This window comes from Leishmania panamensis (assembly GCF_000755165.1).
Source record: "Leishmania panamensis strain MHOM/PA/94/PSC-1 chromosome 29 sequence".
Lineage (NCBI taxonomy): Eukaryota > Euglenozoa > Kinetoplastea > Trypanosomatida > Trypanosomatidae > Leishmania > Leishmania panamensis.
Genome location: NC_025875.1, coordinates 690,421 through 708,045, shown reverse-complemented (window position 1 = coordinate 708,045; position 17,625 = coordinate 690,421). Strand labels below are relative to the sequence as shown.

The window sequence follows — 17,625 nt, the reverse complement described above, 5'->3', positions numbered from 1 at the left end:
TCTGCAGAGCCGTGCCAATACACATCCTCCCTGACTGCCGACCGTGCTGCTTCACTGAGGTTTGCTCCTGCTTGGCTCGCAGGAAAGAATGGAGAGGCTACGGAGGTTCCATGCGTCACGCGCTGCCGCGCTCGAACACCTCGTCCGACATCTTCCCTAGTGGATCACCAAACACGTTCGAGGGCCGAGGCACGCCCGCACTCGATTGAGACAAGCAGCGCAATAGCCGAAGAGCTGCAAAGCCGTGCAGTGTGCGGCAGCTCCACGTGTGACATCTCTTCCTCCCACACCACATCCTCTCCAGTGTTGCACCCCAGCGGCGCTGCGTCCTTCGCGGCAGCCGCGCCGACCCCAAGTCAACCAGGTAGCGTCGTCGTGTCTGCTGCTCCTACCAGGGAGCATGGAGATGATAAGGGCTGCGCCTCACTACCGCAGTCGTCCTCCTGCACCCCCGCTGCTGGCAGTGCGACCCACCGCAGCACAGAGGGGCCGGCAGTCCTAGAGAGGCCGTGGCTGGCCAGACCTCCGGCCCACGGCATTCTTAAACGGAAGGGAAGCATGAGCAGCACCGTACGTGTCGCGTCGAGCTCCATCTCTGTGGCTAAGCCACCGGCCTCCTCCTGCCGTATGCACACCCCATCCGGCTCCCCGAAGGCTGACGTCGCTGACTCTAGCGCCGGCTCTTTGTCCAATCAAGAAAGCGTTGGCGCGCATGAGTCCGCAAGGCGGACACGGCATGTGACATTTGATGAGGCATCCATCGGGTACCTCGGCACCTACGGGAGTCATCGTGTACACGAAGAAAGTCGACCGAGGGTGCCTCCCGAGAATGTGGTCTGCGGGACTGCAATGCTATCGTCCTGCGCCGCGAGCGACGGTGGCGGATGTCAACCGCTGGCTGCCACAGCGGCGTCCGTGGGTAAACCAAACGCTGACAGCTGGGGGGCCGATTCAGAGTGGTTCAACAAGGTATTCGGGGCTCAGCTCACCCCGGTCACCGCCACGGCTCACTCTGCAACGGCAGTATCCACTTCATCTTTGGCAGCCGCGGCAAGCGAGCCGCCACCGTTGCCTTCCAGCACCCTCATCGTGCGCCCTTCAAGAGTGTCACTTTCCTCGTTTTCGGCTTCGTTACCCTCGTCAAGTACAGTGTCAGAACTGGCAGACACGGCGACTCGCGGTACCACACGTCGACTCGGAACAGCAGGGCCCAATCGGGGCAAGTATACGATCAGCAGCTATCAGAGCTTTGGCGCATCTGCCCCCATCACCCGCTCACGCACCTTTCAGAGCACGCGCGTCGGCATGAATGCGCACCTCGCCAGAGACTCTGCTGGTGCTGCTACCCCAGTAAGCAGCAACATGAGTGTTGGCGAAGCCAGCCAGCCTACTAGCGACGGCGGCCGTTACTCGTCACCTTTGCTGACTTACGGACACGCTTTCTTCGCTACAGCAACGCGTCTCGGCAACAATAGTGTTGTAGCTCCGTCCTGCTCACCAAGTGCTATTCTCCCGCCCCCACCACTATCTGTGCGTGACTTGCGCCGCCGCTCCCCAGCAACGCCACCTTCTTTGGCAGCGTTTGCGGCGGTGGCAGGCTGTAGCGGAGCGGATGGGCCCTGTGGCAGCAGCAGTCACCGCCGCCTTTCGTCTCCCAGCGTATCCTTCTCGAACATTCAGGCTTCGCTGGCAGAGGTGACGGAGAGCGGACAGGGTACTGAGTCCATAAAGCAAGAGGCCTCCCTGGTACCACCGCGCACCCAGACACTGGCCACGGACCAACGCGATGACGAGTCCCCCACTTTACGTGCAATGAAGTTGTCTGTGGGCGAGCGTCGCTTGCTCGAAGCCGTGATGACGGTAAATGTGCGCAAACGGCGCATCGCTCCCGAGATCGTCCCGTTCGTGGCCCCGAGGACAAACACCAGTGCGTCTCCCATGAGCGCGACAGAGACACCGAACAGCAAACTCAGCAGCGACGCTGACGGTGGCCTCAATAGCATCCCCATCTCCACCTCGAGCTCTACTGGGCGTGCTGTGCGAGCGCTACGTGAGACAACCCGGTCGATGGACGACCCCCCCGCCAAGGTTCTTTCCCGAGATGTGCGTCAGTCTATAGATGTCGGTGCGCCCTTGTCGTCCCCCACAGCCTCTCTTTGTTCACGCGTCAGCCATTCTGCAGCCGTGGACGAGGAGAGCAGCGCTGACTCGAGCGTGCGAACAGGAGTTTTCAGCGCTCAGCTGTCTAGTAGATGCAGCACTACAGCGCCGCCAACAACTGTCTCGGCAACTAGCGGCATGAATGGCAACCCCAGAAGCACCACCGTCCCGAGCGCCGACTCCCTCAGCAGTGCACTCTCGTCCTCACTTTACCCTTCCCCTGGGCAAAGGTTGTCAGCAGTTAGAAGGAGCGGCTCTCAGACGTCGTGGAAGGATGACACCGTCACCGCCGCCCCCTCTGCGTTGCTCAGCGAAACGCGCCGACCAGGGGCATTCACACCGCGCTCGCACAGCCATCGGGGGAGGATGTCCGCTTCCCAGCTGGTGCACTGCCAGTCAGACGGCTGCGATAGGGACGAGGACGAGTCAGAGCCGCACATACAGGTACCGGTGCCCACCCCGCGAACATCAGCTGGCACGTCGAATTGGGCAGCGCCGCGCCGACGCAGTGGCGACCGCAGATGAGTGAAGAGGCCGCCAAAGCCTCCACCCCCTCACCCCCCCCCCAAAGAAAACAGTACGTGTACATTTTTCGACTCCCACGAAGACTGTTCATGGATCGCCCGTGGACGACGGCAGTACGGTGCGTGGTTGTGCGTGCATGTGTCTTCGCTTAGATGCCGTGACCATGATGGGCCGCGTTCAGTAGCGCAGTTGGCCAGTGGTGCTGCACAACGACGTGTGCACCCACCCACACACACAAAAAAAAAAAGACGGAACATAAAAGGGCAACAAAGCATGTCAAAATTGCGAATGAAGGAAAAATAAATAAAGAGAAGAGGACGAGAGCGCCGCAGGTATGATGACAACACCTGCGCGATCGTTTTTTTTTTTTGCATTCCCCCTGGTGTTTATCGCTCCCCCTCTCCAGCACCTGCACTCAATGCCTGTGAGTTTGGCCTCAAAGGCAGAGGATCAAACGAGGTAGAGGGGCAACCGGAACGGCACGAGGCCCGGGGGAGGCACTGACCACTATGCTCGTTGCTGCTCACCTACTATGCTTGCCTGTGTGAGTGGGTGTAGATACCGCCTTTCCCCCTTCCCTCAAATGCCTTCTAGTTATGTGTTTTCCTGACTCGTTTTTCCACTCTCCTTCATCCTTCGCTTCGTTGCTTTTACTCCTCTCGTCCGTATCGTTGACCCTTTCGACTCGGATGATGGAAAAAAAAGGGGAAATAGTTCATAGCACGCATGTGTGTAGAGTGGTGGGAGGGGGCTGTATGCATCCGCTCATTTTTTCCTCACCTTTTGCCTGCTACCATCGTGTGAGTAAACCTTGTTGCTCTCACAATCTTTCCACCTGAGCTTCAGAAGTACGCCCCTTACAACCTTCCCCATCTCACTCATAAATCATCGGTACCTCCAGTCAGCTGGAAGCGAAGAGGACGTCAAGGACACCCTCTGCTCTCTCCTTCGTTTCTCTGTGTGTGTGTGTGTATGTGGCATTATGCAGAGTAGAAAAGACACGCCCACCAGACACACTGGGGGCACGCTTCGGATTCGCACGGCTCTATTGGAGTCTGTGTGCCACTACAATGAAGCTTATTTAAGCACATTAACGGCGGCAGCGGCGATGGAGGAACCGCTCGAGACCTCGAAGCAGCGCGTAGATCGGTTTCCTGATGTGCTGCCTCGAATGATTGCGCAGCTCAACCCCAGCCTCACAAACCCCTCCTGGGCAATGGAGGAGTGTATGCGCCTATGCCCCTCCGCGGAAGTGTGGTGCGGGACTGCGCTGCCCAAGGATGTGTGGGCACCGCCAGGCACGGCTGAGTGCCCATTTGGTACAGAGCCTATGGACTTTAACGCACACCGATGATGAGGCCGTCGTGTGAGTGTTGCTCTCTCTCTCTCTCTGCGGGGTGCGTGGTCCGTCTCTGTCGGGTGCCAACTTGCATTGGGCTACCACGCCGTTGAGGCAGCACAATCAACAAAGACACGCTATACTCATACGAGCACACTGCGTGGGTGAGGGACATTCTTTCGCCAACGTCAGGGAAACGCGATGTCCCGTGCTTTCCTCAGTGGCACCGTGTGCTCCCATCGACGTTACAGCTTCTCCCATTTTCTCTTCGACAAGTGTACGGCTCTCGTTTCTGTGGCTGTGTGATGGGGTAAGGAGTGAGGGAGAAGCACAACTGGAGATACTCCCTACCCTTTCTCCTGTTCCTCCCTCCAGGCACCTTCATCCTGCTGTCCTTTTCCCCTCACCTCCCCCCCCCCTATGTATCTCTCAAGCTCATCTTTCTTCAGAACCTCTCTCCCTCGCTCCCACTACCATCACGGGCGACCACACCACGTGTAGCGCTGCCGCCACCACCACCACCACTGCAACGACAGCTATTACTAGGACTTGTGCAGGCACCAACGTAGAAGCGCTCACATAGATATGAAGTTCATCGTGACTTGCCTTGTCTCCTCCGTCAACTCGTCCCTCCTGGCCGAGAGCGAGGCGGTGACGAAGGAGATAACAGTGGCCAACCCGAAGGCGACTGTGCAGAACCTCCGTGCCACTGTTGCCATTCAGTTTCGACTCAACGTCATGGCCTTTGGGTTTCGCTTCGATCACCACGCGGGTGCGACCGAAGACGCCTCAGCAGTTCCAGGGTCATCGCCGTCTTTGGCCTCCACAATGGTGAACTTTGGTGACGAGAAGAGGCTGCTGACTGAGTGCGGGTTGCAGGAAGGCGATAGCTTGACGGTGGTGCCGAAAAATTACACCTTGTCGAGCGTGGCCGGTGCAGCAGCGGTGGAGACGGGTGGGGCAGCGCCGTTCGCAGGTCCGGCAACAAAACGTGCGCGTCTTGATGCGGAGGACCAAGTGGAGACCCCCATCTTCATTTCCGGCGAGGAGGACGAGAGAGACGAGGAGGAAAGCGCGCTAGAGGAGGAGGAGGACGAGGATGACTCTGAGGAAGACGGCGATACCAAGGGGCGGAATGACTTGTTTGATGCCCTACAGGAAGTCGTCCCCGACCTAACCGTTCTGCGGCAAGAATTTCTGGCCAACCCGCAGGCCGTGATGGAGCGGATCGAGCGCAATCACCCCTCCCTCTTCCAAGTGATCGTGCAGCACCAGGAGACCTTCATCACCCTCATGAACAATGAGCAGCTCACCAAAGCGGCGGACCGCATGCTTCACGGCGGCACCATGGATAGCGACGAGGACGAAGAGGAAGAGGACTCGCTGGAATGGTCCATGGGGGAGGAGGATCAGGAGATGGATGAGGAGACGGCGGAGCAGATGCAGGAGCTGTTTCAGAACTACGTCGCCTCGGCAGCCCGCCGTGGCGACGGCGGCGACTTTGACGCAACCGACCTTGCTGAACTGGAGGCGAGCGGGATGCAAGTAGAGGAAGTGGACGACAGTAACAGCGATGCTAGTGGCGGCGGCGCACGCACCGACAGGGCAAAGTGGCGATCCGAAAAGGACTTCATCCTCTCGCGGGTTCCTTCCGAGGAGGATGAAAAAAAGATTCAAGCCATGACGGAGCTGGGCTTTACCTACGAGCAGTGCAAGGTGGCCTTCTACATGTGCCACCGCAGCATCGACCGTGCATCGAATATGCTCTTCGAGGCCCCGCCAGGGATTTAACAGCAAGAGATTTAAGCGCTGTAAAGAGAAGTGACTCACATGGCGCGTCAATCTCTCTCTCAGAGATGAGCACACACCCACACACGTGCCTTCCCCCCCCCCCTTCACGCTGAACCACAGGTACGTTGACGTTTGGCGAGGTCGAGAGTTTCGGCAGTCAGGAGCGTGTTCAATTAAGGGACGGAATGGCAACGCAGCCGAGCTGGAGGCGTGTTGTGGAGGGTGATCCACTTGTTACTCCTTGTCCCACGCGTCTCTAGTGCCTGTATGCGTGCGCGACGACGAGCTGCACTTTTCTCCTTATTTCTTTCTTCTCCGCTCCACTATCGATGTCGCTCCCTCTCTTCTAAACACCCCTTCCTCCGTCTTCTCCCCCCTCCCCCTCCTCCCCACCTCTCCCTGTGCGCTGCCCTGTCTTGTCTGCAACCATTGCTGGAAACCCGCATTGGTGTGTGCGCCTCTCCGAATGCGCTATAGGATGGGGAGAGGGTTACAGGGAAATGGAGGTGAAAGTGGTGGCGCATAATCATGTGGCGTTGGCCTCGTACGACTAAAAGAAGAAGCGCATATCGAGGGAGGGGGGGTTCCTGTACGTGTGCGTGTCTCTCTACCTCTGGTTGTATGTTGGGGGATGGCAAAGAGTGGGCATGCACCACTGGGCTCGCCATCTTTCCAATCACCGTCTTCATCTGGCCTCACGGACTGAGAGTTCCTTTCGCCATAGCAGGTCACAACTCCGTCAAGCTGCTGCAATCGATGGTATCCTTTCTACTTCCTGATTTCGAGGTTGAAAGTCTCATGGTGCGTACATGTGTACACCTCGGTGCTTGGGTACGAAGGCGAGGATGGAAGCTGAGAAGGGGGACGCAATGCATCCTTTCCCTCTCTACTCATACTTGATAGTCTCTCTCTTTTTCCTGTTGTCAGCAGGCCGTATGCCCTCTCCCATTCTTCACTCTTTCGTTTTCGTTTCTCTCCTCCTTGTCCATCGCCTCTCCCGCTCTCTCACACGCCGACCAAGTACATACCGGCTATGGCAAGACGGAGTGACGCGCCAAATCCTCGTTTCACATCCGGAGAGGGTGTGTATAGTGTTAAGGACTACCACCCGAAAGCGCGAGCGCGGCTGTGTCCGACGGTTCCGTGGATACGCTGTGTTGTCTGTGTGAATTGATAGATCACCTTGTTATTCTCTCTCTTCGCCTCGCTCGTTCATGTTGGATTCGTTGAGGCACCCCCCCCCACCCCACACACACACACACCCATACACTCTTTAGAACTTTGTGGAGAGGGGCATCTTTTCTGCCCCATCACGGTCATGGAAAACGCAGCTGGCACCGCATTTGATGCTGCAGAGGCTCACGGAGGCGCGGGAGGACAACGGCTTCTTTACCCCTCCGCCTCTACACTCAACCCCTCCTGCACTGTCGCTCTCCTGTCGACTGTGGCGGGCGTCAGGGCATATGAACTGATGATGGCATCCGAGCAACGAGGGGGGTCGATAGTGCAGCCACTGCACCCCCACCCTCCTTCAAACGGTGTGGTATCCTCTGAGCCCATCCCCGACGCTGCTGGCAGTGCCGACGGTGCTATCCCGCCCACCGCGCTCTGGCGTACTCCCGTATACACGGCAACGGTGGCTGGCGACAGCGCTCTTGTCGCTGTTGTGTTTCGAGCTCGTCCCCTAGTGTTTGTGCCATCCACGGTAGCCTTAACAGGAGTAGATGAAGAGCAGAGTCACGACGCTGGAGCCGCGCCACTGCCGAGCAGGAGGAACAACAGCGGTTATGACGCTGCTGCTTCGCTTGCTGGTGACGAGGAGCTGCGCGAGTCGCCCGCGCTAGCGGAAGATCCAGCAAACGTCTCATCCCTCGTAGCCGCCGAGGCCGAGTGTCGGCGCTATGTATACCTGTTTGATGCTATCAGGGACACTTGCCTTGCCGCCCTGCACTTCTGCGGGTCGCCGGTGCTGGCGCTTCGGGCAAACTCGTCAGTCCTCCTCGTGGCAGCTGTGGACCTCTTTCACCTCGTCGACCTCCGCACGTTGCGGTACATTCGGCAGCAAAGCATGTACAGACCGCTAAATCCACGTGGCGTGCTGGACCTCTCTGCTGCCGTGCCATCGCGGAAGGCGGGCGGTGACATATCGTACGCTGTCGCCTTCCCTCAATCTGCCCGCGGGTACCGTGGTGACGTTACGGTGCTGACGCTACATAGTGTACCACCTACATCACTCCGCCAAATGCAGGCAGGAGACGATGGCCGACCAGTTTCTGCGGCGTCCGCATCTGTCGACACTGGCAGAACCTCTACGGGCACCACAGCAGCGGGCGATGTGATCACGAGTAGTGCCTTTGGTACTGCCACGCCGCCCACGGAGCAGCGCACCATCCCAGCGCATCACCATGCGGTTGCACATCTGCGTTTCCGTCCAGATGGTCAGCTGCTGGCCACCGCCTCAGAGCTTGGCACCACCGTGAAGATATTTGATAGTGTTACTGGCGCATTGCTGGTAGCGCTACAGCGGGGCCATCGTCCCGCCGCGGTGCTCTCACTCGCGGTGCAGCAAGACGCGCATCGAGTCGCGGCACTCAGTGCCAATGGCACTCTACATGTTTTCGACTGCGCCGTCATTGTGCAGGCTTGGGAGTCAGCGAGAGTGACAAGCGTTTCTTCCCCGCTTCCTGCCCGCAGTGCACCTTCGCCTACGATGATTGGCGGTGCTGCAGGAGCGAGCAAAGTGCGAGCCGAGTGCAAACACAAGGTAACCTTAATGCCTCGCCCAGCTGCGAGCGCTAGTGCTTCCTTGGCGAAATCTACACACCGGCGACGGGGTAACAGCTTTATGGCAGCTGCAGCTGCGTCGTCTCGCGCAAACACTGCTGCCTCCTATGCAGAGGCCAGCAGTCCCACGCCAGGTGTGGGGGTAGCGGCCAACGACGGCTGGCTGCACTGTGAGACCGGTTTTGCCGCCGACGGGCAAACAGTCTGGGTGGTGCAAGTGCAGTCTACGGAAGCGCAGCTGCAACACGCTATTTCGATAGCGACGTCAAAGTCTGCGACGCAGTCGCCACGGCTCTGCGTAGGAAGCCTCGCGTGCTTCCCCTTGCCATCGCCTAACCGTTGCCGCTTCAGCGGCGCCATTTTGCCTACCGACAAAGGAGAAGAAAGATACCACTACGTCGTCGTGTAGCGAGCCCTGTATGTGTGTATGGATCATGGCGGCAGCCGTACCGCCATGCTGCGCTTCACCACTGTTTTCACCACTTGTCTCTGCTCCCTGCTCTGAGTATGTTGTATGTTTGTCGCTCTCGCGCTCTTTTTTCTCCCCTCTCTCGCTTACCTTCAATGTGCTTGCTCAGCTCCTTCCCACATTCACCTCGGGTACTAGTGCCTTTTCAAGCGTGCAATATACATCTCGAGTGTCTCGTTGACACCGCCGAGCAAGCAGTGCAGTCACAGCCCGTGCGCACGCCGACACTGCGAGCCACCCGCACTCGTTGTTGCTGTGAGCTGTGTGTGTGTAGTTGTTTGTTTGCTCGTTTCACGATGCTGGTGTGGTCGGTACAGCAGTGGCCCACTGCCGGGCTGGACTCGTGGCTGTACTTCTTCATGTGCTCATATGGAATTTCAGCGGCCCTCCAATGCTCCTCCCCCTCGCAATTGGCCATGTGTCGCCACGCAAGGGATGTGGAAGGAAGTGGACATACTCCGTTCTCTCTTCGCTATGTATATATATATATTCGCATCCTGCCCACGGTGCTGCGTCCTTCTCCCTTACTCCTCCTCTCTGTTGTGAAACCTAAGAAGGCAAACAAGCACACATCCAGCAGCGCCAGCGACAGTTCTCTCTCCACTGAAGTTGCAGCTGCTAGGATCGCCCTCCATCACCCGCCTCCTCTTCCTCCACACGCTTCTCCACTCAGCAGCTATCATCGCCCGCATTTCACTTCGTTTTTCCGTACCTTCCTCCTTCGCAAGAAATACACTCCTGCCTTACCATGCCCTACCCAACGACGTTTCGCGAGTGGCTGGCGAAGATCATCAGCTTCGACACGACGAGCCGCAACTCGAACTTGCCGATGGTGCAGTACGTGCGCGATTACCTGCAGTTTGTTGGTGTTGTGTCGACGTTTGTGTACAACCCAGAGAAGACGCACGCAAACCTCTGGGCAACGCTGCCAGGCGAGAACGGCGTGACCCAGGGCGGCATCGTGCTGTCGGGGCACACGGACGTTGTGCCAGTGGATGGGCAGAAGTGGGATAGCGACCCGTTTACGATGGTGGAGAAGGACGGCAAGCTGTTTGGCCGCGGAGCCTGCGACATGAAGGGCTTCCTGGCCGTTGTGCTTGCGCTGACGCCGCAGTTCTTGGCAATGAAGCGTGTGAAGCCCGTGCACTACGCCTTCTCGTTCGACGAGGAGGTGGGCTGCACAGGTGTGCCGTACCTGATCGAGCATCTAAAGGAGCGTGGGTTCAAGGCGGATGCGTGCCTCATCGGTGAGCCGACGGACATGAAAGTTTACGTTGGTTCCAAGGGCTTTGCGCAGTGGAACGTATCTGTGCAGGGCAAGGCGATCCACTCGTCGATGGCGCTGATGAACACGAGCTGCAATGCGATCGAGTACGCTGCGCAGATCATCACGAAGGTGCGCGAGATCGCGATAGATCTGCGCAAGAGCGGCCCCCATAACCCCGACTACGACTGTCCGTTCCCCTGCATCACGACCGCGCTGGTGAAGGGTGGCAATGCTGTGAACACTGTGCCTGCACAATGCGAATTTGTGGTCACTGTGCGCATCACGGACAACGAAACACCGAACGACATCGAGCGGCGCGTGCGTGCGTATGTGAACGACCACGTTCTACCTGCGATGCGTGAGGAGTACCCCGATGCTGAGGTGACAGTCACGCGTCCAGTGACCATGCCTGCCTTTAACGGTAAAGACGACGCTGCTGTGACGCAGAGGGCCTTGAAGCTCCGGAACGACAAGAAGACGTACAGGACGGGTGGTGGGACGGAGGGTGGTTACTTTGAAGACGTTCTGGGTGTTTCAACGGTGGTTGTGGGTCCGGGTCCTTGCGCAATGGCGCACCTGCCGAACGAGTACGTGCTTGTGGACCAGATGGAGAAGAGCACGGTGTTTACGATGGACATGGTGCGTCTCTACACGGACCCCAGCTACTGTGGTGCCGGCAATCTGTAAGAGGTGAAGAAGGCAATGACGCGGATCATTTTTTGCGCTCTCCGTAGCGCCCTCTCCGTTTTACTGCACTTTGGGGCTTGGCTGTCAAATGACCCTCCACCCCCCACTTCCTATATTCTGTTTTTTGCACCCCGAGGCCGAGGGGAAGAAGGGAGGGAGAAGAGAGCCACAGCCACGGGGTTGCTGCTTTTGGCGGTCGTGGTTTCCCACACGTGTGTGTGTGTGTGTGTGTGTAAATGTTTGTCTATATGTATGGCAAGGCGCAGCTGAGGCCGCACACAGACGTGCGCAGAGCACTTGTGCTCTTCCGTCGCCTTTGGTGTTGTCGCTCTCCTCCTCCTCCTCCCCTCCCCCTATTCGTCTTTTGTCTTTTCTCCTATATTCGCTAGGATGATGTGCCTCAGGTGATTCTTGCCTCTGCCTGGGCCTGTCTGTATGTGCGCGCGTGAGCCTGCGTTTCTTTTTGCGACTACTCTTCTCTCTCTAAACTGTTGTTGTTGTTGTGTACTCTCCTCGTTTCCCATCTCTCCTTTGCGCAATCATGGTTTCGCTTTTTTCTTTTCTAATCTGCGGAGGCGACGGCGTGTTGCCCAACCCCTCTTCTCGGGTGGTTCTCTGCTGAATTTAGGCGCTATATAATGTGCAAAAGGCGACGTCGACCGTTGCGGTTGTGTCTTCTGCGTGAGGCACGCGGCACGCCATGTGTGTATTCTTTCGCTCTCTGGTGCTCGTCTGCCCCACTCACTTCTGCTTTGCTTTCTTTGTGCGTTTTCCCTTTCCATTCCTTTCTTCGAAGGTCCCCCCGCCTATTTCTTGCTTGCCTCTTTGGGTGCTGTGATAGTCGCGGTGGTGCGTGTGGGTCAATTTGGAGCGCCCCCCCCCGGTGCCAATTTTTCTTCTCTTTTCCCTTTGCGGGGTTGAGGTTGCCTTCTCTGCCGGTCCTCCCTCTCTCTGTCCCCAGCCTCAACGATGGCCTCTAGGCCATTTGCTGGCGGTCGTTGGTGGCAAAGTCGTGTATGTGAAGGCGCCTCTGTCTACATTTTTGCTCACATTTGTCTGTTCCTTTGGGTTACTCTCTCTCTTCTCTCTCTCGTATCCTCATCAGTCACCTTAGGCGGGGCGGTCTTGCACCTGTGGTTCGCTCGTTGTGCTCAACCTCTGAACAGGACTTGAACGTTGGCGGCAGCGGCAGCATGAGCTGTGGATACTGGCGTGCGCGCGTGTCTGTGGAAGATAACAAAGGGGCCGCATAGCAGATGGTGCGCGGTGGTACCGAGACGATTAGTGCCCCTTCGACCTCTCTGCCAGCCCCACTTGGTTCTCCTTATTCAATTCAGCGTCGTTTCTCTTCGCTCCACCTCTGCAACGCCCTCTTACCTGCCATTTCCCCTCCCCCTTTTCCACTAAGCGCACTACTGTGGTCTTCTTGTCTCTCCTCTGTCCCCCGTTTACCTGTCTTTCTCTCTCCTTAGCCTTCTGTCTACTGGATCCAAGAAGGCGGGGATCATATTGATGAAAGCAACGAGAACAACGCTAACCAAACCGGCAAAGACACGGTCCATGACTGACCGGGGAAAGGTGGAGCAGATAGGGTGAAGACTGTGCTGAGACTAACGCACAGTCCCACAAGCACACGCGGGCGCGCGCGCACACACACACGTGAACTCAAAAAGGCTTAGCTGCTTCCGTTTCCAACTCGGCTTCGGTCTATTTCGATCCCTCCTCAGCATTGCCCTTTCTTGTCTCCCTCCATCTCCTCCCCGTCATTCCACCCGCGTCTGAGGCCACCTATTCACTGCAGCAATTCTACCACGGAGCTCGGTACTCAGAGAGGCGCCACTACAACACTGCCACCAACGCCTGCGCGCCGGTGTGTGTTGTTGTGGCCGCCCGCTTTCCCTCTTTTAAAACGTCGCGCGTGCGCTCGCCATCGCGCAAGCTGCAAGCCTCTCGTCACTCGCTCTGTCATTGCCCTCCCCTCCCCCTATTTTAGCCTTCCTCCTCACCTACACCATCGGAGAGACCCACGCCCGCCCACAGACCCGCTCCCTGGATCTCAGACCTCGTGCGTAAATACGCACGTGTGTAGCGGGATACACGCCTGCTGCCATCAACCACACACTAGTCGAAATCCATCTGCGTCGACGCGGGCTGCAACGCATGGCCTATGTCTGCTCGGCACTCACCCATTCGCGCACTTAGCGCTTTCAGCGACGAGGCGCTTGCTGATCGTGCTTCCGCATCGCGTTCGCCAGGACTGCATCGCTACCCTTGTCACACCCCTGCCACGCCGGGACTCGTGGGCTCGCCAGCGGCATCGAGTCTGTCGCCAGCAGCAGAGGGATCAGACGTAGGCCACAGCCCCATGCCAAGAGCACCATCCTCCACGAAAAGTAAAGATGTCCCTCGCCAGCATCACGACCAGCACCGTCATGATCGCAGCGGCGATCGGGGCAGCTTCATTATTCCGACTGCTAAGGGCAGTACAGCGGCTGGCCGTCCCGGTGGTACCGCGATGCGCGCTGAAGGCTCCTTGTTCTTCTCGGGTGCTTGGCAGACTCCGCGTTGCCAAACCGAAGTAGTTGCTGCGGACATCATCGGTCCATGTGCACTTCAGGCACCCTTTGCGCCACCTGGACTCCACACGCCACCCGCGGCACCTTCCCCTTTCCTGCCTTTCCCTTCTCCTCTTCCCTTGAGTCCTACGGCGAACTCACCCCTAGAGGCAGCAGTGCCTGCCACGTTGTCGGACTGCCTCTCGTCTTCACCCAAACCAATGCAGACCTCAAGCGAGGTAGCTGAGAGGTCGGCGTCGACCCCATCATCTCATTGTACAAGCGCACTGCACTCAGCAGCGCGACGCAGTGTGACTGTCGCGCTGGATCAGCACCCGCTGGCGAGTGCGCATACGGTGGTCGCAGCTGAGCCGAGGTGGGCTGATAGTCACGTGCTTCCTTTGTCTGCCACGACTGAAGAGGGAACTGATGACAGCTTCGACAAATGCCCTGCAACACTGCCCCTGGTGCGTGCACACGACACCGGGTCCGTAAGCCACGCTGCTGACGAGGAAATGAAGCTAATGGATGACTTCGGCAGCGGTGGGGGCATGACCTTTGCCTGCGTAGCAACCGCAGACGCGGCAGTAAGTGTCGTACGGGACACAGGTCCCACACCCGTGACGAAGATGCTGTGGTCGAGCTCGCAGCAACCTGTGACTGCTGGACACGGCAATAGCCCCGTCATCGTTTCCGTTCGACAAGTGAGCTCTGCTATCGGTAACGGTGTTTGTGTGCCGTACAGAAATAACAGCCGCGTGGGGCTGGCCACGGCGTCGACGTCGTCCTCTCTGCCCAACAACGAGAAGGCTGCGCAGCCAAAGCCGTACCCAGTTACTTCAGCAAGTAGCCTGCAGGACTGGTCGTCGCTGCCACGGCTCGGCTTCCCGGCCCCTCGTGATCCAGCTGTGGTGCATGCCGAAGCTGTTTCGCAGTCCGTCCGGGACAGGAAGGAACGCAAGCGAGAGGATAAGTGGAACCGTCGTTGCCGCGGCGTCTCGCTGCTGGCGAGCGCGTCGCCTGATGTAATTGTGAAGCTGCGCGCCGTAGCGCGGGAGTATGGAATTCCGCACCACCTACGCAGCGTCATGTGGCTCACCTTGACAGGCATGGCGCTCAAGGTAGACGAGAACGAGTACTTCTGCGCCAAGCTACTACGGCGCAACGGGTACGTGACGGGTTCGAATGCGGACGCCATCGCCGCTGACGTGCAGCGAACCTTTCCCGATCACCCTTACTTCTCTGACCAAGACGTAGGAACATACAAGCTGACCAACGTCCTGCACGCGCTATGCTGGCGTAACCCACTGCTGAGCTACTGCCAATCCTTCAACTTTCTGGCCGCTTTCCTGCTTCTCGTGCTGGATGACGAGGAGCGCGCTTTTTGGTTGCTCGTGCACATCTTTGAGGAGCTCTTGCCCAACGATTTCTATGGCGAAACGCTGTTGGGCGCCAACGTTGAGCAGGCTGTGCTGGAATACCTTGTTGAGAAGCAGCTGCCTCGCGTCGCCGCCAAGTTTCGCGAGGCAGGCTTGCAAGTGAAAGTGCTTGTTGCGAACTGGATCATGTCCTTGTTTGTGAACGTGTTCCCAATCGAGACGACGCTGCATGTGTGGGACTACGTCTTTTGCCGCACGCCAAGCCCTGGAGAACGCACCCCTGCACACCTCGAAATCACACTCGCCACGTTAAAGTATCTCGATGACGCGAGCCTCCTCAGCAGTGGCGATGCCGGCGAGCTTCTCGTTTCCCTACGCAAGCACACGGCCTGCCTCTTCGACGCGGAAGCGCTGGTTCGCCTGGCCCAGTCGATGACCATCGCACCAGCGCAGTTACACCAACTGCGCCGGCAATGCAAGCCAGCAGTGGTGCAGCAGATGAAAGCGCGAGAGCAGGCTCGCGTGGTGCAGCAGGAGCGCCGCGTCGCGCAGGAGCTGCGCTCTGTACGTCAGAAGGCGCTGACTTCTGCCAATGACCTCTGAGTGTTGTTGTTGTTTGTGCGCTTTCGTTTTTCTTTCCACGTACGCGTACGTGCGTGTGTGTGTGTGTGTGTGTCATTTTTTTGTGGTTGCATCCTTTGTCTGCTCTGAAGCAGCACACGCGACCGCTCTTGCACCGCACTTTCGTGTGGATGTGTGCGCCTGCGTGTGTCTAATGAGATGTACAAGGCGTGCCTACCAGACTGTTTATCTGCTTTCCTTCTTTGGCTTTACTCCAGCTAGAGTTCTCCCTTCCACTCCACCTCTACCACCACCCCTTTCGATTCATCGCCAACGCCACCACCTCTCCGCTTTGTGCTACACCTCCTTCCTTCTCTCTCTCTCTTTCTCTTGTTCGCGACGTCGCGTTGGATGACGCCGTACATGTGGTTTTTTTTCCTCGTTGGTGGAGTGACTTTTACATCTCGGGACTCTCTGGGTGTCGCCAGAATCCGTGGCTGCTCCATCCCCCACCCCCAACCCACCCACCCATTCATTTCGCTTACTTGTGTTTATCCTGCCATGAAGCCGGCAGCGGGGAGGGGGGTGTTGTGGGGACGAGGGAAAAAGATGGTTTGGCTCTTTCGCTCCTTTGGGGAGTAAGCGTACTCCTGGTGGCGACCCCAGCCTCTCCTACCCTCTTCCCCTTCACCGGCGTCATGCTTGACAGCGCAAGGCTGGGCCACCTGTTCACGGCACGTGAGTTTCAAAGGGAGACACCCCCACCCCCACATATGCCCACATGCCCACACAAACATGCTCACACGCGAAGAGAGGATACTGCTGAATGCGTGAAGTGGCCAGTGCACAATGATGGAGACCACTGCGCCACAACATCGCTCCCCCCCCCTCCTTTCCACCCTATCCTCTGTCCTCCAATCCTCGCAGCGGCACATCGCCATTGATGTGGAAATGTGCAAGCGCGAGACAATCATGCGGCAGCGGACAGCGAAGTCAGCAGAGCGTGGTAGTGGTGGTATTCGATCGATGCCCCGATTTGTTGTTGCTGCTGCCATACCCCGCCATTCACGCCGGCATTCGTCTAAGCAATTCGCTTTTATGGCCACCTGGCAAAGCGGCGGACGGTACCCTTCTTTTTGCTGCGCCGTTTGTGTGCGTGTGCGTACACCAGCACCACCTCCCTCCCTCTGGCACCCCACCCCACTGACTCTTTCCCTTACCCCCTCACTCTTACCTTGTCTCCCTTTTTTACTTTACACGGTACCCTCTTTCTCGTTCAGGATACTCTGCGCTGCGCTGCCGTCAACTCGGTAGCAAAGGGGGGAGGGCATAAACATGGTTGGTCGACATGCCAGTGCCAGGGGACGTGGTGGTGCTGTCTCGCTGGCTAAACGTGCTGCTACCCAATGTGGAAAAATCAGTGGACAGTCCATGGCTGCGGCTACTGACACCACCAGTGAGTCACTCTCTGCGCTTGTGCACGGTGAGCGCAGCCATCGACGCGGCATCGCCTCTGTCGCCGCCGTTGCTTCTCCGGGAGCAAGCACCGAGGAGGAGGTGACACTCGTTTACCGTAAGCCACGCACGCAGCACGCGAGGCGATTAATCAACGCCGATGGGTTGGTACAAGCGACTGTTCCAGCCAACTATGCAGGGGCAGCACTGAGCACAACCGCGGCTACCTCTGCGGCTGTTAGCACGCCAGAGCGAGAGGTGCTTGCATTCTGGCATCGTGCGTGCGGCGACGCCAACCGCACCGTCGCTCTCTCGAACTGCGGCGTGTCGGATGTGGCGTGGCAGTCTGTAAACAGCGCTGGTGCGTGCCGGCTGTCCCAGTCGCAGCTCCTCTACTGCAGTGGCGACCGCATGGAAACCGCTAGGCGTGCTCTACACAACTTGAACGATCTTCTCTACACCCCAGCTGATACAAGCACGGCGTCCGGTGCGCCCTGCGTCGGCTATCCTTGTTGGGTGCGCCCAGAGCAGTACGCGGCGGTGGTGGCGCTGGCACGAGTTTGCGAGGCTGCCGTGCCCTTGCAGCTTCCGTCGTTGCTACGCCTGTCTGCGTGTCCTGCTACCACGTTTCAGCAGAGTTGCCCGCGCTCAGA

The 17,625-nt window shown here is 58.2% G+C and overlaps 6 protein-coding genes across 6 annotated transcripts; all 6 read left to right on the top strand.

The window, feature by feature from the left end:
* Positions 1–558: 558 nt before the first annotated feature.
* LPMP_291660 (hypothetical protein) lies at positions 559–2,685 on the top strand (the record flags this gene model as incomplete). Its single annotated transcript, XM_010702469.1, has 1 exon — positions 559–2,685. One exon carries the CDS (start codon positions 559–561, stop codon positions 2,683–2,685), a length of 2,127 nt encoding a protein of 708 aa, XP_010700771.1.
* Positions 2,686–3,667: 982 nt separating this feature from the next.
* Positions 3,668–4,039, top strand: LPMP_291650 (hypothetical protein; the record flags this gene model as incomplete). The annotated part of the gene is made up of 1 exon (XM_010702468.1): positions 3,668–4,039. One exon carries the CDS (start codon positions 3,668–3,670, stop codon positions 4,037–4,039), a length of 372 nt encoding a protein of 123 aa, XP_010700770.1.
* Positions 4,040–4,609: 570 nt separating this feature from the next.
* Positions 4,610–5,815, top strand: LPMP_291640 (hypothetical protein; the record flags this gene model as incomplete). Its single annotated transcript, XM_010702467.1, has 1 exon — positions 4,610–5,815. The coding sequence occupies one exon, from the start codon at positions 4,610–4,612 to the stop codon at positions 5,813–5,815; it is 1,206 nt and encodes a 401-aa protein (XP_010700769.1).
* A 2,068-nt stretch (positions 5,816–7,883) lies between these two features.
* On the top strand, positions 7,884–9,008 carry LPMP_291630 (hypothetical protein; the record flags this gene model as incomplete). Its single annotated transcript, XM_010702466.1, has 1 exon — positions 7,884–9,008. The coding sequence occupies one exon, from the start codon at positions 7,884–7,886 to the stop codon at positions 9,006–9,008; it is 1,125 nt and encodes a 374-aa protein (XP_010700768.1).
* Positions 9,009–9,816: 808 nt separating this feature from the next.
* LPMP_291620 (glutamamyl carboxypeptidase, putative) lies at positions 9,817–11,022 on the top strand (the record flags this gene model as incomplete). The annotated part of the gene is made up of 1 exon (XM_010702465.1): positions 9,817–11,022. The coding sequence occupies one exon, from the start codon at positions 9,817–9,819 to the stop codon at positions 11,020–11,022; it is 1,206 nt and encodes a 401-aa protein (XP_010700767.1).
* Positions 11,023–14,206: 3,184 nt separating this feature from the next.
* On the top strand, positions 14,207–15,559 carry LPMP_291610 (GTPase activator protein, putative; the record flags this gene model as incomplete). Its single annotated transcript, XM_010702464.1, has 1 exon — positions 14,207–15,559. The coding sequence occupies one exon, from the start codon at positions 14,207–14,209 to the stop codon at positions 15,557–15,559; it is 1,353 nt and encodes a 450-aa protein (XP_010700766.1).
* Positions 15,560–17,625: the final 2,066 nt, after the last annotated feature.